Source organism: Acartia tonsa, chromosome 9 (genome assembly GCF_053477335.1).
Source record: "Acartia tonsa isolate MP-2025a chromosome 9, ASM5347733v1, whole genome shotgun sequence".
Lineage (NCBI taxonomy): Eukaryota > Metazoa > Arthropoda > Copepoda > Calanoida > Acartiidae > Acartia > Acartia tonsa.
Window position 1 is genome coordinate 39,042,915 of NC_137268.1, and position 27,474 is coordinate 39,070,388.

Below are 27,474 nucleotides of genomic sequence, written 5' to 3' on the forward strand. Positions count from 1 at the left end.
CTATTTTAAGGAAGCTCCACTTATTTCCTGTTGAGGTTGTAGGCTAGTTTTTAAATCATAAGTATTGAGATTGTTTGAAGCTACAGTTTTGCTTTTTTAAACCTACCTCTTCAAATACATAGCCTCTAGATGTTAGGGGTGCAGCTGAAAGTAGTTATATAATACATCATTTGTGTTTTAGATTGGGATTTCAGCTTCTTCCTGGATGTAACAATTTCATAATACAAGCTGACTACAGTAATAATTTATAATAACATGTTTTTTTCTATATTAAATGGTTGGGTCAAGTTTATGACCTATTTTAAAATGTTCCTGTTATTTCAGATGAAACAAGTCGTTTGTTTACTGAATTCAAAACTTTGCTCCCGAAGGTATCAATTAGATTTTACAGAAAGAATTTATAAATATTTATTTCTTGAATTATAAAGTTTTGTTTATAGCAAGGTAAATATGTTTTGATTGGATTTGATGCAAGAAATGATGTTCTCCAGTTACCATTCTTTGCTAAGGTAATTATAATAGATTTAATAATTGGAATTTTCAATCATCGTGTATAGGAATACACAAATCAAAAATAATATTTCTCAATTTCATACAATGTTTAACTCTTGATTATCAGACTATAAAAGTTTTAAAGATTTTTAATCAATATAATAGATTTGAAATCTGCATAAAATTTTAAGGATTTTTTATAAAATTAGTTTTTTATATAATTCTTTATTTAAAGGCGCAAATACAAATTAAGTTAAATAATTTTGAGATCTGTGATTGGTGGATTGAAAACTATCTGCGCTCTGATTGGAGAAGCTTAAGTGACGTACATCATTCAACCAATTAGAGCATAGGTAGTTTCCAATCCAGCTATCCTATTGGTCAAAATTTATTAACTTAAATCGTATTTGCGCCTTTAAATAAAGAATTATATAAAAAACGAATTTTATAAAAAATCCTTAAAATTTTATGCAGATTTCAAATCTATTATATTGATTAAAAATCTTTAAAACTTTTATAGTCTATTGATTATGTTATCATTTATGAAAATTTCATGTAATGTAAAAATTCAGGCAATTAAAACTGTTAGCTATGTTCCTAAACAAAGCAGCAACAATTATTTGTTTCAAGCAAACATAAGGTAAAATATAAACAATTTTAAACTAAAAGTATATAAAATGTGTTTATATGTATTACCCCTATTCTGATAAACAAAATTACCTCAATGTGAAATAAAATTACAATCAAAATTGTAAGTAAAGTTTAATTACAATTTGTAAACCCAATCAAAATTCTCGAACTACTTAAAAAAAACTGAGATTTTTATCTTTTATCTATCATTTACAACAGCCCATTTAGCACTCACGCCCTTCTCTAATACAAAGTAGAATTATGGGGTATAGTCCTTTCCATGACATCGCTCCATATGGGGCGATGATTTTAATTGATCGCCTCTTATGACATGGGGCGATGTAATGGCTCCTTGAAAGGGGCGATTTAATAGCCCCATATAACAAGAGGCGATGTTATGACTCCTTGAAAGGAGCGATTTAATAGCCCCTTGCCCTAAGAGGCGATTAAATGATCCTTTATCGCTCCATAATCGCTCCTTCTAAAGAGGTAATGATATGTCCTCTTATCCCAAGGGGCTATTTAATTAAATATCGCCTCTTCATGGCCCCTTCACTATTATATATATCTTAGTCCCTTGATGGCCCCTACATCGCCCCTTCATCGCTCCTCCATCGCTCCTTCTCCAAATTTATATTACATTGTACTTTGATGGCCCCTACATCGCCCCTCCATCGCTCCTACATCGCCCCTTCATCGCTCCTTCTTCAAATTTATATTACATTGTACTTTGATGGCCCCTACATCGCCCCTCCATCGCTCCTACATCGCCCCTCCATCGCTCCTACATTGCCCCTTCATCGCTCCTTCTTCAAATTTATATTACATTGTACTGTGATGGCCCCTACATCGCTCCTACATCGCTCCTTCATCGCTCCTACATCGCTCCTTCATCGCTCCTTCTCAAAATTTATATTACATTGCAACTTGATGGCCCCTACATCGCTGCTACATCGCTCCTTCATCGCTCCTACATCGCTCCTTCATCGCTCCTTCTCCAAATTTATATTAAATTGTACTGTTATGGCCCCTACATCGCTCCTACATCGCCCCTACATCGCTCCTACATCGCCCCTTCATTGCTCCTTCTACAAATTTATATTACATTGCAACTTGATGGCCCCTACATCGCTGCTACATCGCTCCTTCATCGCTCCTACATCGCCCCTTCATCGCTCCTTCTCCAAATTTATATTAAATTGTACTGTGATGGCCCCTACATCGCTCCTACATCGCTCCTTCATCGCTCCTACATCGCCCCTTCATTGCTCCTTCTCCAAATTTATATTACATTGCAACTTGATGGCCCCTACATCGCTCCTACATCGCTCCTCCATCGCCCCTTCATCGCTCCTTCTCCAAATTTATATTACATTGCAACTTGATGACCCCTACATCGCTCCTACATCGCTCCTACATCGCTCCTACATCGCTCCTCCATCGCCCCTTCATCGCTCCTTCTCCAAATTTATATAACATTGCAACTTGATGGCCCCTACATCGCTGCTACATCGCTCCTCCATCGCTCCTACATCGCCCCTTCATCGCTCCTTCCACAAATTTATATTACATTGTACTTTGATGGCCCCTACATCTCTCCTCCATTGCTCCTCCATCGCCCCATCGCCCCTTAATAGCCCCTTACCTTAATTTATATAAAAAAAGCCCCTACATAGCCTCTCCATCGCCCCTTAATAGCTCCTTACCTTAATTTATATAACATAGCCCCTACATAGCCTCTCCATCGCCCCTTAATAGCCCCTTACCTTAATTTATATAAAAAAGCCCCTACATAGCCTCTCCATCGCCCCTAATAGCCCCTTACCTTTATTTATATAACAAAGCTCCTACATAGCCTCTCCATCTCCCCTTAATAGTCCCTTACCTTAATTTATATAACATAGCCCCTACATAGCCTCTCCATCGCCCCTTAAAAGCCCATTACCTTAATTTATATAACATAGCCCCTACATAGCCTCTCCATCGCCCCTTACCTTAATTTATATAGCATAGCCCCTACGTAGCCTCTCCATCGCCCCTTAATAGCTCCTTACCTTAATTTATATAACATAGCCCCTACTTAGCCTCTCCATCGCCCCTTAATAGCCCCTTACCTTAATTTATATAACATAGCCTCTACATAGCCTCTCCATCGCCCCTTAATAGCCCCTTACCTTAATTTATATAACATAGCCCTACATAGCCTCTCCATCGCCCCTTAATAGCCCCTTACCTTAATTTATATAGCATAGCCCCTACATAGCCTCTCCATCGCCCCTTAATAGCCCCTTACCTTAATTTATATAACATAGCCCTACATAGCCTCTCCATCGCCCCTTAATAGCCCCTTACCTTAATTTATATAGCATAGCCCCTACATAGCCTCTCCATCGCCCCTTAAAAGCCCATTACCTTAATTTATATAACATAGCCCCTACATAGCCTCTCCATCGCCCCTTACCTTAATTTATACAACATAGCCCCTACATAGCCTCTCCATCGCCCCTTAATAGCTCCTTACCTTAATTTATATAACATAGCCCCTACATAGCCTCTCCATCGCCCCTTAATAGCCCCTTACCTTAATTTATATAACATAGCCCCTACATAGCCTCTCCATCGCCCCTTAATAGCCCCTTACCTTAATTTATATAACATAGCCCTACATAGCCTCTCCATCGCCCCTTAATAGCCCCTTACCTTAATTTATATAGCATAGCCCCTACATAGCCTCTCCATCGCCCCTTACCTTAATTTATATAACATAGCCCCTACATAGCCTCTCCATCGCCCCTTAATAGCTCCTTACCTTAATTTATATAACTTAGCCCCTACATAGCCCCTCCATCGCCCCTTAATAGCCCCTTACCTTAATTTATATAACATAGCCTCTACATAGCCTCTCCATCGCCCCTTAATAGCCCCTTACCTTAATTTATATAACATAGCCCTACATAGCCTCTCCATCGCCCCTTAATAGCCCCTTACCTTAATTTATATAGCATAGCCCCTACATAGCCTCTCCATCGCCCCTTAATAGCCTCTTACCTTAATTTATATAATCCTTACCTTAATATATATAACATAGCCCCTACATAGCCTCTCCATCGCCCCTTAATAGCCCCTTACCCTAATTTATATAACATAGCCCCTACATAGCCTCTCCATCGCCCCTTAATAGCCTCTTACCTTAATTTATATAACATAGGCCCTACAAAGCATCTCCATCGCCCCTTAATAGCCCCTTACCTTAATTATATAACATATCCCCTACATAGCCTCTCCATCGCCCCTTAATAGCCTCTTACCTTAATTTATATAACATAGCCCCTTCATAGCCTCTTCATCGCCCCTTACCTTAATTATATAACATATCCCCTACATAGCCTCTCCATCGCCCCTTAATAGCCTCTTACCTTAATTTATATAACATAGCCCCTTCATAGCCTCTTCATCGCCCCTTACCTTAATTTATATAACATAGGCCCTTTATGGCTCCTGTACAGCCTCTGTAATTGTATTGCCCCTTCATTATAGAAGGTAGGGCATTAAGGTAAGGAAGGAATGTGACCCTCTACAGTTTTAAATTTAAGTTTTAAAAGGATGACAAGGATGACAACATTTATAAAAACAAAGCTCTGAAACGGTAGAAAAAAGTTTAATGAACATTAATAATGTAGAGTGTCAGAACTGAATAGTCAGAACATAAATTTAAAATTCGAAACAAAATTGTAAGTAAATTTATTGAGAAATTGCTTACATGCAGGAAAATGCTTAAGGACGTACTCACATTTTTGGACTTGATTATAGATATGATTCGCTTATAACATTCTATTTTGTTGTCCTAGGAATCAGTATCCCAGAAATCAGATTAATCGGATAATTTTGATACATAAAAATTTGTTGTAAGTTAATAATTAGTATGCTTAAAATGGACGTACGGATATTCTGATAATGATTATAGACTTTCTAAATCGTACCTTTCTACTACAGGAATCACATGCCTAAATTAACGAAAATAGCTAACCGTTACGGACGTACGGACTGATCCTTAATATAGAAAAGCTTTGCTTTCAAAAAGTTAAAAAGATTTTTTGAGGGGATGGGGTAATATTTTTCTTGGGGTGAATTTTCTGGGAGGGTGGAGATACCCTCCCTCGAAATAATTATAAACCCTCTATGAACTTAAAAGAAGCTTCACTGTAAAGGCGAACCATATAGGTTCAGCGGTTAGCTTTTCTACAGACAAAAAAAGATTACTACTTTATATAATAGGTTATGAAAAAGGAAAAAAAAGCAAGATAACAAGGATAACAACATTCACAAAAGCATAGCTCTAAAATCAGGAGGTCAAACATAAATTTTGTTAAAATTAGCGTAAATCTATAATACAAAGTAGAATGTCTGTCCATCCGTCTGTCTGTCTGTCCGTCTGTCTGTCCGTCTGTCAGTCCCTTAAGATCTCGGTAACCACTGAACCGATTATATTCTACTATTCAGGGAATATACCTACTGGTCCTGTGGTGGTTTTAGGCTATTTTCTTGGGGGGTGGGATACCCCCAACCCCCCCAAAAACAAACCCCCCCCCCCCATTTTTTTTTTTTTGCTGAAGATTTTCTTGGTCCTATAACGAATTTCGCCAAAAAAATTTTTTATCACCTCTTGGGGCAAAGCCCCTAGAGGCTAGGGGCATAATTTTATTTTTAGTATTTGATTATAATACTAAACCTTGTTGTCCTAAGAAACATTACTCCAAAACCCAGATGAATGGGACAATGATATTATACAAAAAAATGGACGTACATACTTTCTAGTAATGAATATAGTATTGTACCCAACTGTTATAGAAATCATTCTGCAAAGTTTGAAATCGATAGGATATTTATAACATGTCTAAATTAAAGAAAATGTCGTCTAACCGTTTGGACGTACGGACAAACCAAACCTTACTATAGAAAAGTTTCGCATTTAAAAAGGAAAATTATAATGAAAATATAATGAATTAATAAAATAAATATAAATAATATAATAACATAATGAAATAAAGAAAAAAAATAAACTAAGAGAATGAAATTTTTTAGTTAAATAGAATATTGAATAAGGATCATATAATGGACAAACAGACAAAGTAAGTTATAGAGCAGACTTTAAGAGAATATGCTATTACTCAAAGATTATCACGAAACCTAAGTCTTTTGAAGCATAATTGAGAGACAGACAAAATAATTTATAGACTGGATATACATATGTCATGGGAATATTCACTAAAAATCTCAACAGTCTATCTTTAACAATAGCAGAGAAAACCACATGCTTAACTTAATGAGAAGAGCAATGACGAAAGGACTAACCCTAATTGTAGAAAAGTTTCTCTTTTAACAAAAAAAGTATTTTTTTTGGTCTGAAGCTTAAAAATTTCATAAACTGACTAAATTCTCCATTTAAGGGAAGCTTCACATAGGTCATGGGATGGTTTTTTGCTTTTTCATTTTCAGATTTAAGCCCCTAATTGGTTTAGGCTATTTTTCTGCCTCCTTACATTAAAAAGAGCGCAGCTGCAAGTGAATAAGAAAAGAGAAATATAAAAGAAGAATACATATTATCCTATTATATAAAGTAGTAAAACATAAACAAACGTTGGAGTGGACAAACCTAGGAATGGGACAATCGTCGGAGTGGACATTGCTTATGTAAAACGCAGGAGTGTCTTTTATTTTATTTATAAGATAAAAATCTTTCAAAACAAAAAAAAATCTTTAATATCTTTTCTCACAGACTGAAATTTTAAAATCAGTCTGACAGTTTTCCAAAGTAGGTAAGTTCTATCGAAAGGCAAAGGTTTGAAACAGATAGAACATTTTATTAAACTAAAACATATTTTTTTCTCACATTGTTTACAACTGTCAAATATGTTTTTTTATATGCCTAACCCCTGCAGGGGGCTTATTTGTATATTTATATCTTAACCTAACCTAACCTGTGTAGAGATAACTAAACAAATGTTGTTGAAACCTATTTTTTAAGATATTATAGACACTTCTGCGTTTTACTTATATAATGTCCACTCCGACATTTGTCCGAAATATCCTGCGTTTGTCCACGTTAGTAAGGCTTTCTGTTCTGAAACTTAAGATCTCAATAACTACTAAACAGATTGGGCTTTCTATTTCAGGTAAGCTTAATATTTGTCTTGTAATGGCTTTAGGCTATTTTATTTTAAGTCGAGGGATGGTTTTAGGCTATTCTATTTTAAGTCCTGGGAAGGTTTTAGGCTTTTATTCATTCCCCTTTGAATACAGAGCCAATAGATGCTGGGGGCGTAGCCGCTAGTCGATATACAAAGTTTTTTTTGTCTGTAGCAAAGGATCTCGTTTGCTGCTAAACCGATATGATGTATGTCTGTCTGTCTATACCGTAGGATCTTGCTAACCGCTGAGTCCTGAGATGATTTTAAGATAGTTTATTTTTTTCCTTATAATAAAATAACAGGATATTTGTCCATAAAAAGCGAAGCAATATCTTAATTTTTGTTGTTGGAACTGTTATTCAGTTGATTATACCAAGGATCTAAAGGAATAAGACAATGGCCGATAAATTTTTATCCATCCCTAATAACGATACACAAAATTGCAACACTACAACCAAAATATGACAAAAGTCCCCAAAGTTTTGAGCCAACGAATAAGAAAACTTCATTATAAAACTTTGGAGACTATTGTAAAAATTGCCTAATGTTTCCTTTCTCCCTGAGATTATACAGACTATCCTTAAACTAATATTTACATTAAAGTAACAGGATGTTTATCAGTATCAACTGAACCGATATGCTTCTCCTTTACATTGAAGCTTATTTTACTCGCAGGAAAAGTTTTCATTTTGGGGAGGGGACCAACACTTTCAGCCCCCGGAAGGTATCACTTCCCTTAAATTCTTAACCTTCCCCCTCCCCCCCCCCCTCTCCACCACATCTATTCATTAAAGTACTCCTAGGGTCATCTATGGGATTAGCCGTTAGTGACTTAAAAATAATTCAAGTGCAATGATATATTTACCAAATTAATACGATAATTTTGTATACATTTTTTATGAAAAAAAATTATTTTGCCAAAGGCAGCCAAAAAATAAGCAGCAAATATTTCAAAAATGCTCTGATAATCAGAGATCTACAGGGATAAGACGATTGTCGATAAAATGATATATATACATATATACAGTGTTTTTTTTTATGAGAACTTTTTTGAAAGCAATTTTACCTTACTTATAGTTATCAGAATTTAATGATTAATGGCTTATTCTCTTCTTTTTTTATAACCTTTAATAGAAAAGCAAAAAATATTTCAGTTTTTATTCAAAAAGTACAGTAAATTAAAAAATTTAAAACTTAGGTGTCAACATCTAAAAATGGTTTTAGTGCATTTTTCTTATAATCTACCTTTGCAAGAATGGCTGCAAAACGCTTCAAAGTTGAGATATAGAGCTAAAAATTTATATAGATACTATTTGTGACATGTACTAGAAAATTTTGAAATTTGAAGGCCATATCTCAACCAGGGAGGGAATACTGGCCCCCCAATGTACTCCCTCCATTCTTGGAAAGGGTAGAAGATTTGAGCATAAGAAAAATGCGCTAAAACCATTTCTCGTATTCATTTGAATCCGGTGGATAGGAACCGGTTCTCATCCATACGAAAAAACTATGTCTAGCATCGTATTATATCCAGCTTTCTACGAATATAGATATGTACAATCATAAGATTAAACCCAGTTTTTTTAGCCGGTGCCTTCGGCACCTCGGGGCTAAAAAAACTAGTTTTAATCTCATAATTGTACTTTCTATATCCGCGGAAAGCCGTTTATAATACGATGCGAGAAATAACTATTTTAGATGTTGACACCCATGTTTTGAAATTTTGAATTTACTGAACTTTTTAAATAAAAACTGAAATATTTTTTTGCTTTTCTGTTAATGGTCATAAAAAACGAAGACAATAAGCCATTAATCATTAAATTCTGATAACTATAAGTAGGGTAAAATTGCTTTCAAAAATGTTCTCATAAAAAAAACACTGTATATATATGTATGTTTATATATTAATTATTCCCATTGATGATTCACAAAATTACCCCTTCTTTAGTTTAGAATTAGTGGTTGAAACATTTAGACACTCAACTTAATGAACTAAACAATCACAAAACAATAAAAAGTCCCCAAGGTTGTTAATCTAACGAATAAGAAAACGGTATTATAAAACTTTGGAGACTAGACAGCACTCTTGGATAAGCCAACTTATAACATTTTGGGAACTATCCCAATCCTCCCTGGCGAAATGACAATGAGATTTTTTGGTAAATTTGTGGCAAACTTTATTCTTAATAAATTAGCACTTGCCAAAATTATACTGGAGAGATATTTCATTGAAGAATAAATCTTTTTTTTTGCCCAAACTTTTCGTCAGCAAATAATAACAGATAAGTTAAACATTGTAAAAATAATATAGTAACTTAACTCGAGTTGTCAACGGCAGAAATTAGGTCCTGAGATGGTTTTAGGCCTGGAAAGGTTTATAACAATTTTATCTGTATTTCTTAAAATAAATTAACAGAGTCTTTGTCTGTATGTATGAATGTCTGTCTGTACCGAAGGATCTTGCTAACCGCTGAACCAATATGGTTCTCCTTTACAGTGAAGATTCCTATAGGTCCTGAGATCGTTCTCCTTAATAGGGTAGCTTCTCATAGGTCCTGGGGAGGTTAATAACTATTTTATTTTAATCCTTATAATAAAGTAACAGGATCTTTGTCTGTATGTATGTCTGTCTGTACCTTGCTAACCACTAAACCGACATGGTTCTCCTTTGCAGTGAAGCTTCCTATGGGTAATGAGATGGCTTTAGGCCATTTTATTTTTAATCCTTATAAAAAGTAACTGGATCATTGTCTGTATGTATCAAAGAAGATCGCTAACTGCAGAACCGATATGGTTCTCCTTTATAGGGTAGCTTCCAATAGATCCTGGGAAGGTGTATAACTGTTTTGAAGGAGGATATAAGGGGCTATTAAGGGGCGATGGAGAGGCTATGTAGAGGCTATGTTATATAAATTAAGGTAAGGGGCTTTTAAGTGGCGATGGAGGGCTATTAAGGGGCGATGGAGAGGCTATGTTATATAAATTAAGGTAAGGAGCTATTAAGGGGCGATGGAGAGGCTATGTAGCGGCTATGTTATATAAATTGGCTATTAAGGGGCGATGGAGAGGCTATATAGGGGCTATTTTATATAAATTAAGGTAAAGGACTATTAAGGGGCGATGGAGAGGCTATGTAGGGGCTATTTTATATAAATTAAGGTAAGGGGCTATTAAGGGGCTATTAAGGGGCGATGGAGAGGCTATTTAGGGGCTATGTTATATAAATTCGGGTAAGGGGCTATTAAGGGGCGATGGGGAGGCTATGTAGGAGCTATGTTATATAATTAAGGTAAGGGGATATTAAGGGGCGATGGAGAGGCTATGTAGGGGCTATGTTACATAATTAAGGTAAGAGGCTATTATGGGGCGATGGAGAGGCTATGTAGGAGCTTTGTTATATAGATTAAGGTAAGGGGCTATTAAGGGGCGATGGAGAGGCTTTGCAGGGGCTATGTTATATAGATTAGGGTAAGGGGCTATTAAGGGGCGATGGAGAACTTATAGGGGCTATGTTAAATAAATTAAGGTAAGAGGCTATTAAGGGGCGATTGAGAGGCTATGTAGGGGCTATGTTACATAATTAAGGTAAGGGGCTATTAAGGGGCGATGGAGAGGCTATATAGGAGCTTTGTTATATAAATTTAGGTAAGGGGCTATTAAGGGGCGATGGAGAGGCTATGTAGGGGCAATGTTATATAATCAAATTAAGTGGCTATTAAGGGGCGATAGAGAGGCCATATAGGAGCTTTGTTATATAAATTAAGGTAAGGGGCTATTAAGGGGCGATGGAGGAGCGATGTAGGGGCCATCAAGTTGCAATGTAATATAAATTTGGAGAAGGAGCGATGAAGGGGCGATGTAGGAGCGATGAAGGAGCGATGGAGGAGCGATGTAGGAGCGATGTAGGGGCCATCAAGTTGCAATGTAATATAAATTTGGAGAAGGAGCGATGAAGGGGCGATGTAGGAGCGATGAAGGAGCGATGTAGGAGCGATGTAGGGGCCATCACAGTACAATTTAATATAAATTTGGAGAAGGAGCGATGAAGGAGCGATGTAGGAGCGATGGAGGGGCGATGTAGGAGCGATGGAGGGGCGATGTAGGGGCCATCAAAGTACAATGTAATATAAATTTGGAGAAGGAGCGATGAAGGAGCGATGGAGGGGCGATGTAGGAGCGATGGAGGGGCGATGGAGGGGCGATGTAGGGGCCATCAAAGTACAATGTAATATAAATTTGGAGAAGGAGCGATGAAGGGGCGATGTAGGAGCGATGAAGGAGCGATGTAGGAGCGATGTAGGGGCCATCACAGTACAATTTAATATAAATTTGGAGAAGGAGCTATGTAGGAGCGATGGAGGGGCGATGTAGGAGCGATGAAGGAGCGATGTAGCAGCGATGTAGGGGCCATCAAGTTGCAATTTAATATAAATTTGGAGAAGGAGCGATGAAGGGGCGATGTAGGAGCGATGAAGGAGCGATGTAGGAGCGATGTAGGGGCCATCACAGTACAATTTAATATTAATTTGGAGAAGGAGCGATGTAGGGGCCATCACAGTACAATTTAATATAAATTTGGAGAAGGAGCGATGAAGGAGCGATGTAGGAGCGATGAAGGGGCGATGTAGGAGCGATGTAGGGGCCATCAAAGTACAATGTAATATAAATTTGGAGAAGGGGCGATGGAGGAGCGATGTAGGGGCCATCAAGTGGGTTGTTATATAAATTAAGGTAAGGGACTACGGAGGGGCGATGGAGAGGCTATGAAGGAGCCATCATGGGGCTATAGTATAGCCTCTTATCATAAGAGGCGATATTAACGCCCCTTCAAAGGAGCTATTAAGAGGCCATGAAGGAGCTATAGCATAGCCTCTTATCATAAGAGGCGATATGAACGCTCCTTAAAAGGGGCTATCACATCGCTCCATATGATAAGAGGCTATGCTATAGCTCCTTGAAGGAGCTATAGAAAATCATCGCCCCATATGGAGCGATGTCATGGAAAGGACTATACCCGAATTATGTCTGTCCGTCTGTCCCTTAAGATCTCGGTAACCACTAAACCGATTGGATTCTACTCTTCAGGGAATATACCTACTGGTCCTGTGGTGGTTTCAGGCTATTTTCTTGGGACACCCCCGACCCCCCAAAAATAAAAAAATTCTCCATTAATTTTTTTGATGATGCAGATGATACCAACTATTTGGTGCTGCATGTACTACATTTTTTTAATTACCTCTTGGGGCAAAGCCCCTAGGGGCTAGGGGCGAAGCCGCTAATATATGTATATGATATGATCATCAATTTTCTTGTGAAAATGATTAAATATTTTCCAGGGGTTCGGTTAACTTAAATCTTAGATGATTGTTTTGTCTGAATCAAAAATCAATAACATTCTCATGAAAATTCCTTACAATTTGATTTTAATAATTTAATTTTTAAATCATCATTTCATAAACAAATCTTTTAAATAATTTAGTACTTTATAAAATTTATTAAACAGGAGAAATGATGAAACACAGTTTTATAATTACTGGAATGGAACCCGGCATCTCTTGAAAACTCCAATAATACCTGGCCTTAGTAAATCAATAAAAGGATCAGTGTTGAGGTAAGATTATGATTAATAAAAAAAAAATTAATATAGTATCTATACAGTTTCTCTGCGATTTATATGTAATTTTTAAAATATCTATGATTAGGAATGTACTAGAGGATGTCAATAAAAAATCCCTTAAAATGAGCAGTAACAAGCAACTTAATTAATTCAATAACTTATTTGGTAATTTGAGCATATTTTTCTGCCCTTCAAATATCATTTTAGATTTATTTCATTTGTTCTTTATCTTATTCCTCAAGAAACTTAAAACTGCCTTCTAGGTCTGTATTGATTGTTTGTTATTTATAAGGAATCAAATTACTTTTAATTAAGGAAGAACCATATTTTTTTAGAGCAATAACATTTGATGCATCACCAAGCACATACCTGGATGAAAATGGAAAATGGTCTGGTTATGAAAACAGGGTGATTAAATTTTGCTTTGCTGAGTAAATGATTTATCTGCAAGTATATAAAAATTGCTTTATCCCAAAAAGCAAAATATTTCCTTATTAGGATTGATCTATATGTCATGCGGCTGGCAAAACAAAGAGGATAATTTTTTTGTTGTGTGATTCTGTAAAGTTGGGTGTTGGGTTTTAGTCAAATGCTCTTATTAAGTAAAGTGTATTTGTCCAAATGTATATATATGAAATGGTCCATAATTAAGAACAGTTTGACCTAATAAGAGCATTTGATTACAACGCAACTTTATGGAATTTCGGAAAAAAATACTCCCTTATATCAACTTTTTTTTACAGAAGAATCTTATGTTTTCATTCATTTATTAGTTTTATCTTAACACATATATACTAAAATCGTTGCATTCAAACACTTGCAGTTATTCATAAAAAAAATGAAGAAAAAGTCTATGTTCATTGATTATGTTAGATCATGGAAACAATATCTGAGAATCTTGGTATCACATTGGAATTCATCCAACCACCTGACAATGAAAAATGGGGCTCAGTAAAGGTTTGTCAGTTGTCATCTTTGTTTTCTGTATCATAGAAATTAGAAATATGAAATCAAAGATGATAAAGATTAAATAAGAATCCAGGGAGAAGATTTTTTTATGTACCTTGACATAAAACTATGTATGATAAATTATATGAATTATTTTATAGTACTTATATTGGTTTAATAAACCCAATTATACTTGGTTGTCAACATCTCAGGAAGAAAATCTACACCAATAAATGTACTTCTTACACTAAACGAAGGTTTTTAACAGAAATCATAACTATATCTTTAATCATTTGTCTTTAAGAGTTAAAGACTCTAGGGGGCTAGGTGTCGCTTTGGGTACTAGACCCCTCTCTTTACGCACCTTGGAACACACATACAATACTTATGATTGCGGTGTAAAGCATCCATTCACCCTTCAGACAACCAACTCTCTGAGATGCACGACATTTGTCTGAGAAGTCCCAACTGTACATGGTAATGAGTTGCGCCTGTTTTGGGCCAAGGCATTCCCCCCACCCTAATTATTTACGTCGCGCATCTGACATAGTAGCAGTGGGAACCATTTTTAACGTCTTTAGTTATGACACGGTGTTGGACCGAGATTCGAATCAATCACCTTCCCGACGACGAGCGGATGCGCTACGTATTGAGCCATGGTCGCGGGTTAATCATTTGTCTTTATTAGAGTATCAATCTAAATCATAATTTTCTGTGCCAGAAGTCTTTAAAACAATTTTTTTATATCAATGCCATGATAATCTTATACACCAATTTTCTAGGCGGATGGCACATTTAATGGATTAGTAGGGGAGCTACAGTTTGACAGAGCCGATGTTGGCTGGGCTAATCTGTTTATCAAAACTGACAGGTAGTAATCTCTTTCTGTCTTGTATATACACCAGCGGCTTCGCCCGAGAGGCCTTTAGAGTAGTTTTAACATTTTCTATGAATGCTAGGTTACTTTGAATTTAAGAATAATTGTTTTTGCTTCTGTTTGCAGTAGGTGTTATTTAGTTTATAGATTTCAAATGCAATTATTCTCAAAAAGCTACAGTTAAAATATTTTAAAATTGGCATCATATTTGAAAGAACATAGTCCTTTTTCAAACTGCATTAGTTCTGGTTAGTATTACTCAACATAGTTTGGACCCATCATGGACCCATTATGATATAGAAGTATTAGATGCATTATATTTAGGGCTAAGGTTATTGACTTCACAGAACCTTACAGAACAGATCCTGTTTGTTTCATGTACAAGAAACCACCTCCTGCTCCTCAGGTTTAATTAAAAATTTACAAATTATTATATAATTTTTTAAAAGATGCTCCAAATAATTAAATGCTAGACTATCTATTGGATTACATTCCATTTATGTTATTATCTAACCCTGGCCTGAGTAAGGCTGATATTACACCTTATCTGAACTAATAAATGTAACCAAGATAAAAAATGTAGGGTGAATTCTAACCTGAAATATTAAGTGATGATTGAAGGATAAAATTTTTAAACTTTATGTAAATAAACATTCAAATCACGTACCCTCTTGCTGCCAAGAATACAGAAAAAAATTGCAGTTTTAAGAACATCTTTTTTTATCTTCTTAGTGGATGGCAGTTATGTCACCTTTGGATATTTACACATGGATTGGGTTAGTACTTTGCCTATATTATTTTTTTTATTTACTTACTTTGTTGCAATCTGATAGAAACTATTATGTCTTTAAATTATTGCCTATTTTTTTCAGAACATTTGGAGGAATAATTTTTGTATCCTTAGCTCTGAGTGCTTTGACAAAGTCAGAGTATACAAAAGATAAATTCATTCCGTACTCAAAAAGTAAGTTTTCTTTATAATTAATATTATGTTGTATAACATATTTCACATTTTATCAAATTTTCAATTTAAGTTTGGATTCGAAACTGACTAATATCCAGGTTCTCAGTAACACTGAAAAATAATGTATAACATCGTATTACAGACAATTTTCCATGAACATTAAAATAAAAATCTAAAGATAAATACCAGTTTTATTAGTTCTGGTCTTTGTCAACAAAATTGGTATTAATCGTAGAATGTTGTCTTCGAAAAGCTGTTTATAATACTATGTAATAAATAACAAATCTGTATCTTATACATATGTTTAATTTTTTTTTTGTACATTAGGTATAACCATGATTATTGGAACCCTGATAGACAGCAGTAGTCATCAGCTGATTATGCTCCAAAGTATAAGCTCTAGATTGTTTATTGGTATATGGTTGCTGGTTGCAATTGTCATAGAAACTGGGTAACTAACAATTTAGTCAAAATATTCAATTGACATCAATACTAAATGAAATAATCTACCTTGATTTGATTTTATCCTCTTTATTAATAACTAATAACTTCACCCCAAGATAGACTAGGGTAGGTATGTTTTTTGAAGGAGGGTTAATTTTTGTAAATGTCCTACCCAACAGGAAATAGCCTAAAACCATGAGGGATATTTCCTGAAAACAGAACTCTAATATTACCAGTTGTAAGCAAGATCTTATGGTTTACCACAGACAATTTCTACCTTGTAATGTAGCAAGTACAATTAAATTCAATTCTAATTTTTTTTTAATCATGATTTTTAGATATAAAGGAATGTTAATATCTGTACTGACAGTACCAATACAACCTCTTCTCATTGATACTTTACAGTAAGTTTTCAATCTTAATTAAAACACAATTGATTCCCGTATCATTATTTTTCCATGTAAACTTTTTATTTTTTTTAGAGAATTGGGAGATTTCCACCTTCCAGTTGCAAGTTTTGGGTAAAATTATCAAAACAAAAACTATTTCTTAAATATTATTTAGCAATTTAAGACTAAGGTATCTTATATGTATTTAGAGACACTTTTTTCAAGATTGTAAATGAAAGCTCAGATCCATCCATGCAGAAAATGGCCCAGGTAAAAAGGATTTGATTTTTTTTCAAACATTTTTTGCTAACCTTTTATATGTTTCAGAGATACCAAGTCCATTTTGATTTTTTTCAAGCAGCAAAGGATTTGAACTCAAGCAAAGTTGTTCTTGGAGAATCTTTACTTAGACTACAGTTTCTTGACAAGTAAATTAATTTTCTAATATCATAGCAGCGGCTAGATACTTCTAGGGTCGAAGGGTTGGGGGGGGGGGGGAGGGGATGACAAACCTGTCCCACTTTCAATTTATTTTAAAAATAAAAAGTAGAGAGAAAAAAAAATTTGATGGGTCATTATTTCTAGGGGCAATTGCTTTTGGGAGGTTTGTACCCTTCCAAGATATAGTAAAGGAGACCCATATCCTCCTTTGGTACAAACAGACAGAAAAACATCCTGATACTAAGGATATAAGGATTATGCATGGAAACCTTTTATCATACTTACTAGTAGTCTACTTTGTTATCTTTAATCTTTTATTTAACCATTTACTTTAGAAATGAATTTACAAACGAGTATGGTGAGTCTACAAATCACATTTTAAGACAATGTACCTATTCATTCAATGTTGGTATTGGAATGCCTAAAGATTCTCCATATAATGAGAGGTATGTCTATATTATTTTTATATTTTGTTTTTATTCATTTAAATAATTCACCATTTTTAGAATTTCTGCAAAACTGATTCAATTGAAAGAAGGTGGAATAATATCAAAATATATTGATATTGACTTTGCTAAAGCAGGGAAAGAAAAACAAGGTAGATATTAAATATTCTCTTAACTCTTAATTAGAACTAAATATATGAGATTCTATCTTTCAGTTGCTAATAAGAACCATGATTTGGTTAGCTATGAAAGACTGGGATTGTATAATGTTCAGGTATACATTCTTGCATAAAAAAAATAATTAATAAACCTAAAAAAATCAACTAATTTCCATTCAAAATTTTAGGTTGGCCTAGTACTGTACGGATTTGGGATTGTAGTAGCAACAGTATGTTTCATCTTTGAGAATGCTTTTAAAACAGTGAAGAAACAGCAAAACAATAGAAGGATCAAAATTAATACTAATCCTCACATATTTAATGTTTACTAACTTGTTGTCTTGATTAATCTCATTACTGTTTCACCATGATAATAAATATTTTGGAAATTATTGAATTTTTCTTTATATTAGAGTGACATATTTGAGTTTGAGTCTTAATATCAGACTGATGTTTCATTAATACCTTAGCCTAAATAACGATTCCAAAATTGAAAAAAATTATATTAGTAATTTTTTTGTACAGAGTAAATCACCAAAGAAGACAATTTAAATGTTATTGATTTATTTAGTTTAAATTTATGTACATACTATATTATTATTTTCATTGATCATATTATAATTCTTACTTTCAAATATTTACACTATTTACAATTTTTCAACAATTTTGCCAAAAATCACAGATTTTAAGAATTAATAGTTTTAAATCTTTTAATGAAATGTATTGATGAAAATTATATGGCAGTATTCTAATTTCTTGCCTTTTTTCCTTTTTCTGGTTGACATTAAATTTTCATAAAATGATTTAAATATTTAGATAAATAACAAAGTAATTCAAAATTTGGAAAATCAATTCATATCTAGAAATAATCTTAAAAATTCTAATGTAAAGCTTTTTTTCTGGAAAATGGCACTACAATGGACTATATCATTATACATTTGTAAGTAAAATATATTAATCATAATGATATACAATGCATATAATCATATAAATTTTAAATTAAGTGGATCTCTTTGCTTGGGTAGCTATTCTATAAAGCATTCATGTAAATTAATCTTAATGTATTTTCTCTATTGTGAAAAACTACAAAAAATTTGTCATTATTCATGATATATATAGATTTAGAATCTCACTGTAGGAGATCAAAACAATTTTACCTCTTAGAGGTATTCATTTACGTACATATAATTAGTAAAAAATATTTTTCCAATCTAAAAAATAAAATTAATTTTTTTAAAGTTTTATAAAACCAATTAAATGTTGCTACGTAAAAAGAAATAAATGTACCTATAAAAATTCAATTCTTAACTTGATATTATTTTAATTTAATTTTACATTTACCAACTGATGAAAATCATATCACCAATATGATGTTAGTTTTGTGAAATATTGATCTACAAATAAATAGACTAAGAAGCTCATTACTTTAAATAATTTACAAATTCTAAAAAAGTTTTTGGAAACAGGTTTCTGTGAAACAAAATTTGTTTGTATTTTACCAAAACATTCTTTAATTGATAATTTTTGTTGAAATTTTGAAGATCACAAGACAATATTAAAAGTAGCATCAAAAGTTTGGACAAGCATCTCCTCCTCATGTTCTTCCCACTCCTCCAGGTCCTCAAGAAGAACACCTTCCTCTGTACCCTCACTTGCCAAGTCAGACCAGCCGTCAGGATCTACAAATAGATAACAATGATATATAACATCGTATTTAAGACAGAATTAAAAGATTAAAATCAATTTTTTTAGCACCAAGGGTCTAACAAATTGGTATTAATTTCATGATTTTTATTTTAATATTTGTAGAAAATTTTCTGCAATATAATGATATACATGATTTTTCAATATGGCTGAGAACCGGATATCCATCGGATTCAAAGCCATACTGGAGATATTAATATATTTTTTTGTATTATTACATTTTTTAATTTGAAAACTACAAATAGGAAATTTTTCAACCTTTCTTGTAATTTGCAGTAAAACAGTTAAAATAATCTCTAGATCTAGTGCATTTCACGGTAAAATGTTCCTGTTACCGATATCGCCAAAAATTATGAACTTGAAAGGCTGCTAGCTGCCAAACGGCCGAACATACATGTCATGGCCACAACCCGTTTTAACAAGATCAGGGAAAGCTTCACTGTAGAAAAAACGATAAAATAAGTATTTTTCGCGCATTTATGTGTGCTGCGAGATAAGGGTGCATTATGGAGTAATGACAAATCCATATATTTGTAAGCCTTCTTGTGTTGATTAAAATTTTGAACGGGCATAATCTATACGTTTGGACGTTAGCAGACTTTAATGTTCACATATTTTTCAAGATAATCGTTACCAGGAACATTTTTCTGTTTAATCCTGGAAATGTGTCTGTACCTGTGTGGTGGCCATTCTTGACAGGGACAGACAGATTGTTCTTGGCTAAAACAAACTTGTCACCTATAATAAAACAAATATAAGTTTTAAAAGTTATATTATATAAGAAATGATATAGTTTGAATAATTTTGATATTCTTTAATATCACTTTAAGACAATGAAAAGCTTTGAATTTTGTGTAATTCAAAAGGATAAAACACAAAAAAAACAATTACCTCATTTCATTGTTAATCAATTTTTAAATAATTTTTGAGACAAAACAAAAACTTCCTAACAATAACAGAACACATAAACACCTTTATTTACCCAGAATACGTGATGGGAAGGATGTTTTATTCATTAGTCCTAATATTTTTTGATACTATTACTAATTAAATAATTTTCTAACAAAAGAATATTAAGCAAAATTTTTATGGTTTCTTGCCCAATAGTTTTCATCTTGCATTCTATCCTTATAATAAAGTAACAGGAAGTTTTCTGGTCTGTCTATTTGTCTGTCTTTCTGTACCAAAAAGTCTCGCTAACCGCTGAACCGATATGGCTCTCCTATACAGGATAGCTTTCCAGGTAAGGTTTATAACTATTTTGGGCAAGAGAAATCGCAACTAGAAAAAAAATTACCTTCAAAAAACAATTTTTTAAAAATAAAAATCAATAATGGGAGGATAGTCGACCCTACCCCCTCCCCCCACACCCAAATTTTTTTTTCCTTTTCCTTTTTAAATTTAAAAATTGGATTGTCAAATTATCAAACTCCTTAAGAGCCCCTAGAGGCTAGTTGCAGAATAAAGAGTACAAGAAAAAGACATTTGAACAGAAAGGAAGAATATATGTTTACAGACAATTACATATTTTAAAAAAACTAATTGTTATTTGGTTCTTTTCATTCTATTGATGATATTCCTGAAAAAAGGGTAATACAGAACAGCACTGCAAAATGTGTCTTTTGTGACATTTTAATATTGTGTTTTTTTCTACTTTAATTTCATTTGAATGTATTAATATAAAATAGATGAAAAAAGGGTGAAATCCGCAAAGGAAACAGAAAACACAAAATGGCAGCTACCTTTCTCAGTGTTGTCAATATCAGAGGATGCACTAAAAGAAAAAATCATTAAGCTAAGCTCAAAAAAAAACATTTTTTTCTCAAAAAATTGTAAGTTGTATTTGTATTTCGATTCAAAATAAGATGTGTTTTTATATAACTTTTGTGGATAGTAAAATAATGCATAATTCAAAATCTGCACAAATGCATCTAAATTTTCACATTTGACAAATATTTACATTTTTCTTCTTGTATATTTTTTCAGATAAAACAATTTTCAGTGACCACTTCTGTGTGCAACAGATTAAGAAGATAAAGCATATTTTGTATCTTACATGTTGACCCCAGGGAGGGAGGGGACAATAGGCTGTTTATTACACTAGTCCCCAAAGTTTTATTACAACGTTTTTCTTATTCGTTGGCATAAAAACTTTGGGTTCATTTATTTCATTTTAATTGGTTGGTTCATTAAGTTGTATGCCAAAACGTTTCCACCACTAATTCATTTGAAATGTACATCAATTTATTATCCATTGTCTTATCCCTTTAGATCCCTGTGTAAACCCATGTAATTCTAACAAAACATTTATTTAAAGTGAACTTAATCTTTTAAAAATCTAATAATACTAAATGACTTCAGTTATAAAATTGTATCTTAACCTAATATCCACAAAAAGTTAGCCATCTTTATTAAAACAAATAATGGCCTTTGTGACCTAAAACCTACATAAAACTTATACAGTAAAACATTTAAACAGTGCTAAATCTGCGTTTGCACGCTTTGCTGGGAAAGTATTGTTTTAGTCAAAGTTAATATGCAAAAGTAATGACTAATTGATATTATTTGAAAAGGCATGAAAATCATCTTAATTTATTTTAAGATATCTTTAAAATCATATTTTATCAAATTTTAGATTTAATGGAAAAAAATATAGATATGAAAAGGCTTATCTAAAAACACAATTACTATAAAAAAGTTTTGCAATATACAAGAATTAAAGGGCAAGCATATAAATTTAAAACAACATGAAAAATTTTCAATTAATTTAATTATGAATCAAGGATTTTTATTAAATATTTGTTGGCAAAATATTTAGATTAGTTACCTATCCCTGTATCTTTGCTAAGATATCAGAGTTTTGACGTCACCAGCTCTGTGTAACACAGAATTTTTAGGCAATGAAATTTTGACCTGATGAAAGATTTACAAGGAAATAACAAAATTCCCCTCTTTTATTTTATTATAATCGACCTTTAAAAGCATGATTTAAAGTAATCTATAATACAAAGTATAACGATGTCTGTCTGTCTGTCTGAAGCTTAAGATCTCAGTAATCACTTAACCGATTGGGCTCTACTCATTAGGAAATATACCTATTGGTCCTGTGATGGTTTTAAGCTGTTTTCTTTGGGGGTGGGACACTCAAAAACAAATTTGTTATTCTAATCACTATAACATAAAATGTGAAGAAATTGGTATTTTAGGTCCAGGGGAATAAAGGATGGAGCGAAATATATTTTTATTTATTTTCTTTTGACCAAATTCTTCGGTCTTTCTTATTATTTCAAATGTTTATATTCTTCAATTACATCCAAAATTTTTCTTGCATATAATATCAGTTTAATTGTCTCCAAAAATTCCAAGTAAAGATGTAATCCTTAAGAATAAAATGTACTGATATAAATTTCCTTTTTTACAAAAAAAAATGGAAAACATGTCACTTAGTGTTACATTTATGTCAAGAATAATTGTTTTCCTTAACATAAATATTGCCATAAATATAAAAGTACAACAAGTACTTTTTTGCATCTTTTTTGTATCTTATACAAAATAGGATTAATGGATGGTATTCATACAGGGAGTAAGGGAGGGGACAATGGATCAAATATTCAATTTTTAGAATTCTCAGACTTTGGGTACTGGCTTAAAGGGAATGTGCAAGAATTTAGCGGGTTCTGACTGAATTTGGGTACTAGCGCATCAAATGCCGCTAACTCGCTGTGTTAGTTTTGAATATTGCAGATGGTTATATTTGTTATGTGATGGCTGGTTTTAAAAAAAATTCTCTAAAAAATATCATTTCATAGATAAAAAACTTTATTGTGATATATGTATAATTAACAATCTAAGAACCCCTAAATTTATAGTGGCATTTAAACTTTAGGAATTTGGGATGAACGAGTTCCAGAGAGATTTTTCTAATAACTAATTACAGAATAGTCATTTCAGTCTGGTGTACAATTAATCTAATTTTCAAATAAATGCTTTTTTTCTTGGAACTTTTTTCCTATTTTATAGTTTTCTAAATTTATTAACACACCCTTTACAATTTGCTTAAAATTTTCATGATAAATCTGGATTTCATGGCTTTCAACGAAAACTCTTAAATTGTGAAATATGTGAAATAATGTTTTCATTGCATGAAATAAAGGGACAATTTTGACCCCAGTCCCTAATGTTTTTAATAACGTTTCCTTATTCGTTGGCTTAACAACTTTGAGAACTTTTAATGATTTTTTATTTGTTGATTAATTAAGTTGAGTGTGCAAACGTTTCAACCAAAAATTGTAATTTTAAGAAGAGATAATTTTGTATATAATCATTTGGAATTGAATTGTTATAAGAATTTCTGGCAGATTTATTTTTAGATTAATTCAACTAAGAAGCAATATGTTAAAAATGAGGTGTACAAAATTTATTTAAAAATTTATTTTAGCATGCTTACAAAACTTACCTAACATAAGAATCAGCAGCAGATTTTTCCCATCCTTCATCATCATTTTCATCAGTAGTAGCATGGCCATTGTTGGTAGCACCTCCATGACCGTTAGTTGTTCCATTATGGTAGCCATTTGAATCCTAAAATAGTTATTATTCGCACCGTATATTATTAACTGGATATAATACGATACGATACATGATTTTTAGTGTAGCTGAGAATTGGTTCATATCTCTTAGATATTAATCTATTTCGAAGCAACTCTATAATTAGGGATGGGAAATGGAAAAAAGATTGATTTTAAAAAAACTCAGAAATTAAAAAGGTAAAAACATTTATAAGAAGTTCCATAATGTTTAAATGTAATGGATTATTTTTAAAGGAAGCAGCTTATAGTGCCTAATAAAACATGACGTTGTACAATACAAATGACCAATGATAGGCCAGTAACATTTTACCATCAGTCAATTAAAATGTATACTGGCCTATCATTGGTCATTTGTACCGTATGACGTCATTTTTTATTTGGCTTTATAAGCTGTTTCCTTTAAAAGTTTTAAAAGATAATTATGAAAATTAATATAAACTGTTTTTACCTGTTGTTGGCTAATTACAATCTGTGGAATGTTATTGTTATTGCTGGAGTCGGGTTGGGGGATTAGGGTTTCTAGATTGTTGTTTCCTTCCATCTAGATAGATAGATAGATAATAGAACAGAGTGTTGGGGGATTAGGGTTTCTAGATTGTTGTTTCCTTCCATCTAGATAGATAGATAGATAATAGAACAGAGTGTTGGGGGATTAGGGTTTCTAGATTGTTTCTTTCCATCTAGTTAGATAGATAATAGAACTGATGGTTGGGTGATTAGGGTTTCTAGATTGTTTTTTCTTTCCATCTAGATAGATAGATAATATAACAGAGTGTTGGGGGATTAGGGTTTCTAGATTGTTTCTTTCCATCTAGTTAGATAGATAATAGAACTGATGGTTGGGTGATTAGGGTTTCTAGATTGTTTTTTCTTTCCATCTAGATAGATAGATAATAGAACAGAGTGTTGGGGGATTAGGGTTTCTAGATTGTTATTTCCTTCCATCTAGATAGATAGATAGATAATAGAACAGATAGTTTGGGGATTAGGGTTTCTAGATTGTTGTTTCCTTCCATCTAGATAGATAGATAGATAATAGAACAGATAGTTGGGGGATTAGGGTTTCTAGATTGTTGTTTCCTTCCATCTAGATAGATAGATAGATAATAGAACAGATAGTTTGGGGATTAGGGTTTCTAGATTGTTGTTTCCTTCCATCTAGATAGATAGATAGATAATAGAACAGATAGTTGGGGGATTAGGGTTTCTAGATTGTTATTTCCTTCCATCTAGATAGATAGATAGATAATAGAACTGATGGTTAGGTGATTAGGGTTTCTAGATTGTTGTTTCCTTCCATCTAGATAGATAGATAGATAATAGAACTGATGGTTGGGTGATTAGGGTTTCTAGATTGTTGTTTCCTTCCATCTAGATAGATAGATAGATAATAGAACTGATGGTTGGGTGATTAGGGTTTCTAGAATGTTTTTTGCTTCAATCTAGATAGATAGATAGATAAAAGAACAGAGGGTTGGGTGATTAGGGTTTCTAGATTGTTGTTTCCTTCCATCTAGATAGATAGATAGATAATAGAACAGAGTGTTGGGGGATTAGGGTTTCTAGATTGTTGTTTCCTTCCATCTAGAAAGTTAGATAATAGAACAGAGTGTTGGGGAATTAGGGTTTCTAGATTGCTGTTTCCTTCCATCTAGATAGAAAGATAGATAATAGAACTGATAGTTGGGGTAATAGGATTTCTAGATTGCTGTTTCCTTCCATCTAGATAGATAGAAAGATAATAGAACTGATAGTTGGGGTAATAGGATTTCTAGATTGTTGTTTCCTTCCATCTAGATAGATAGAAAGATAATAAAACAGATAGTTTTGGGATTAGGGATTCTAGATTGTTGTTTCCTTCCATCTAGAAAGTTAGATAATAGAACAGAGTGTTGGGGAATTAGGGTTTCTAGATTGCTGTTTCCTTCCATCTAGATAGATAGATAGATAATAAACTGATGGTTGGGTGATTAGAGTTTCTAGATTGTTTTTCCTTCCATCTAGATAGATAGATAATAGAACAGAGGGTTGGGGGTTTAGGGTTTCTAGATTGTTGTTTCCTTCCATCTAGATAGAAAGATAGATAACAGAACAGATAGTTAGGGTAAAAGAGAATCTCTCATTATTTAATTTGTAAAATGTTTAATTAAAATAAAAATGTGAATTAGAAAGAAATTGGAAGAATTTAGTTATGACTAAAGGTTTCTTGACTTGGCAGGAACTATCGATAAAAGAGGTCCGTGAGGTTTATTTTTGGTAATTAATAGCCAAGAAGGTTTAAGGGTATCGCAGGTTTAGGGAACACATGAAGGGTGAGACGTAAAAACCATTTCCACTCCCCAACTTTTTAAAGATTTATATAGAAATAAGATGCAGGGGGTTTCTTAGTGATCAACCATTACTTTGTGTGAAAGTACTATGAAGTTTAATGCAATGAGGAAGTAAAATTAAACCCTAATGTTGACAATATTCATTTATTGCATCGTATTATGAACAGCTTTCCGCAGATATTAAAATAAAACTAGTCGTAATTTTATGATATAACATTCGTTCGAAGAAAATTGTCTGTAATACATTGCTATACATGATTTTTTAGTATGGCTAAGAACCGGTTCTAATCTAGTGGATATTGATCGGTTTCGAAGCCTTACTGGAAAATGTATTATACCTGGAGTTCATCAAGCACCATATTAGCAGATCTTGTTCCAAGCTTTGCCAATTCTGATTTCAATATTTCCTGGAAAAAAACATATGAAATAACTATTATGCCTCAATACTCCAATTCTATTCTGTAATATAATTTTTAAAGATAAATTTTTTCTCTCCTCTAAGTCCTATTTAGGAGGGCTTTTAAAATACTTATTCAAGGTGGGAGGAGTGTTGGGTCTTTCTAAGAAACTATAAGATGATATACCCATTTTATACATATGGATACCATACTATGGCCTTGATAACTATTACAACAAAAATAATAGATATTTCTCAGTGATAATCATTCTAATTTGTTAAACTAAAATATTAATTACAAAATCAATGTATAATTAATATTCTTTAAAAACAAATACTTTTAGATAAAAGGTTTCGTGATTTAAAAAAAATAATATACTTTGGGCGATTATTTTACACCTTTGCAATTTGTGTTTAAAATATTCTGTTTGCTTCATTACTACCTTTTTTGTAGCTGAAAGATATTTATACATAATGTGTATTTTTAGAATAAGTTATGTCATGGGAAAGATATTTAGCACAGTATACAGAGATGAGAATATGAAAGGATTCCTGTCTACTTATGCAGCCCTGTTAAGTCATATATTGAAAAAATGGGGGGAGTAGTTTTTCTTTTGTTTGTGTATTTCTTTAGGTCTGGATACTGTGAAGCCCCGCAGGGTAAGGGCAGATTAAGCATAGAAAATAAACTATCACTCCCTTATTTTAATTTATTTCAAAAATGAGGAAGGGTTAAGGGTTCGACAGTCATTTGAGGAAAAAACTACTTCAAATTCGAATCATGTTTTTAGTTTATTATTTAAATGATAGCCAATAACCCACTCTATTCTAACCCAATCAGTTCATAGCCGTCACTGATT

The 27,474-nt window shown here is 33.1% G+C and overlaps 2 protein-coding genes across 5 annotated transcripts in view; one reads left to right on the forward strand and one right to left on the reverse strand.

Moving 5' to 3' along the window:
• Positions 1 to 181: 181 nt before the first annotated feature.
• On the forward strand, positions 182 to 17,986 carry LOC145328896 (glutamate receptor ionotropic, kainate glr-3-like). The gene is made up of 20 exons (XM_080172833.1): positions 182 to 237; positions 325 to 371; positions 441 to 509; positions 1,065 to 1,132; positions 12,814 to 12,921; positions 13,263 to 13,335; positions 13,801 to 13,884; positions 14,658 to 14,746; positions 15,077 to 15,158; positions 15,485 to 15,528; positions 15,625 to 15,716; positions 16,044 to 16,167; positions 16,499 to 16,564; positions 16,643 to 16,681; positions 16,759 to 16,819; positions 16,877 to 16,977; positions 17,326 to 17,436; positions 17,497 to 17,588; positions 17,652 to 17,710; positions 17,783 to 17,986. Exons 7-20 carry the CDS (start codon positions 13,804 to 13,806, stop codon positions 17,924 to 17,926), a joined length of 1,185 nt encoding a protein of 394 aa, XP_080028959.1. The 5' UTR covers positions 182 to 237; positions 325 to 371; positions 441 to 509; positions 1,065 to 1,132; positions 12,814 to 12,921; positions 13,263 to 13,335; positions 13,801 to 13,803; the 3' UTR covers positions 17,927 to 17,986.
• Positions 17,987 to 18,141: 155 nt separating this feature from the next.
• Positions 18,142 to 27,474, reverse strand: part of LOC145328897 (uncharacterized) — a 62,832-nt gene continuing 53,499 nt past the window's right edge. Inside the window, exons 15-20 of one of the 4 annotated variants that reach the window (XM_080172834.1) lie at positions 26,556 to 26,624; positions 24,336 to 24,428; positions 23,755 to 23,879; positions 21,041 to 21,072; positions 19,974 to 20,036; positions 18,142 to 19,273 (exon numbers count right to left, since the gene is read on the reverse strand). In XM_080172834.1, the coding sequence (XP_080028960.1) occupies positions 19,137 to 19,273; positions 19,974 to 20,036; positions 21,041 to 21,072; positions 23,755 to 23,879; positions 24,336 to 24,428; positions 26,556 to 26,624 (519 nt within the window). In that variant the 3' untranslated portion in view covers positions 18,142 to 19,136. The remainder of the gene's footprint in view (positions 19,274 to 19,973; positions 20,037 to 21,040; positions 21,073 to 23,754; positions 23,880 to 24,335; positions 24,429 to 26,555; positions 26,625 to 27,474) is intronic. The other 3 variants (XR_013882717.1, XM_080172835.1, XR_013882718.1) reach the window with 3 other exon arrangements.

Bases quoted from the DNA above. Each gene is read 5' to 3' on its own strand.
- LOC145328896 (XM_080172833.1), top strand. From the start codon at position 13,804: ATGGAAACAATATCTGAGAATCTTGGTATCACATTGGAATTCATCCAA. The intron at 16,682-16,758 runs GTAAAATTATCA...ATATGTATTTAG, and splicing joins CTTCCAGTTGCAAGTTTTGG to AGACACTTTTTTCAAGATTG. The intron at 17,711-17,782 runs GTATACATTCTT...TCAAAATTTTAG, and splicing joins TGGGATTGTATAATGTTCAG to GTTGGCCTAGTACTGTACGG.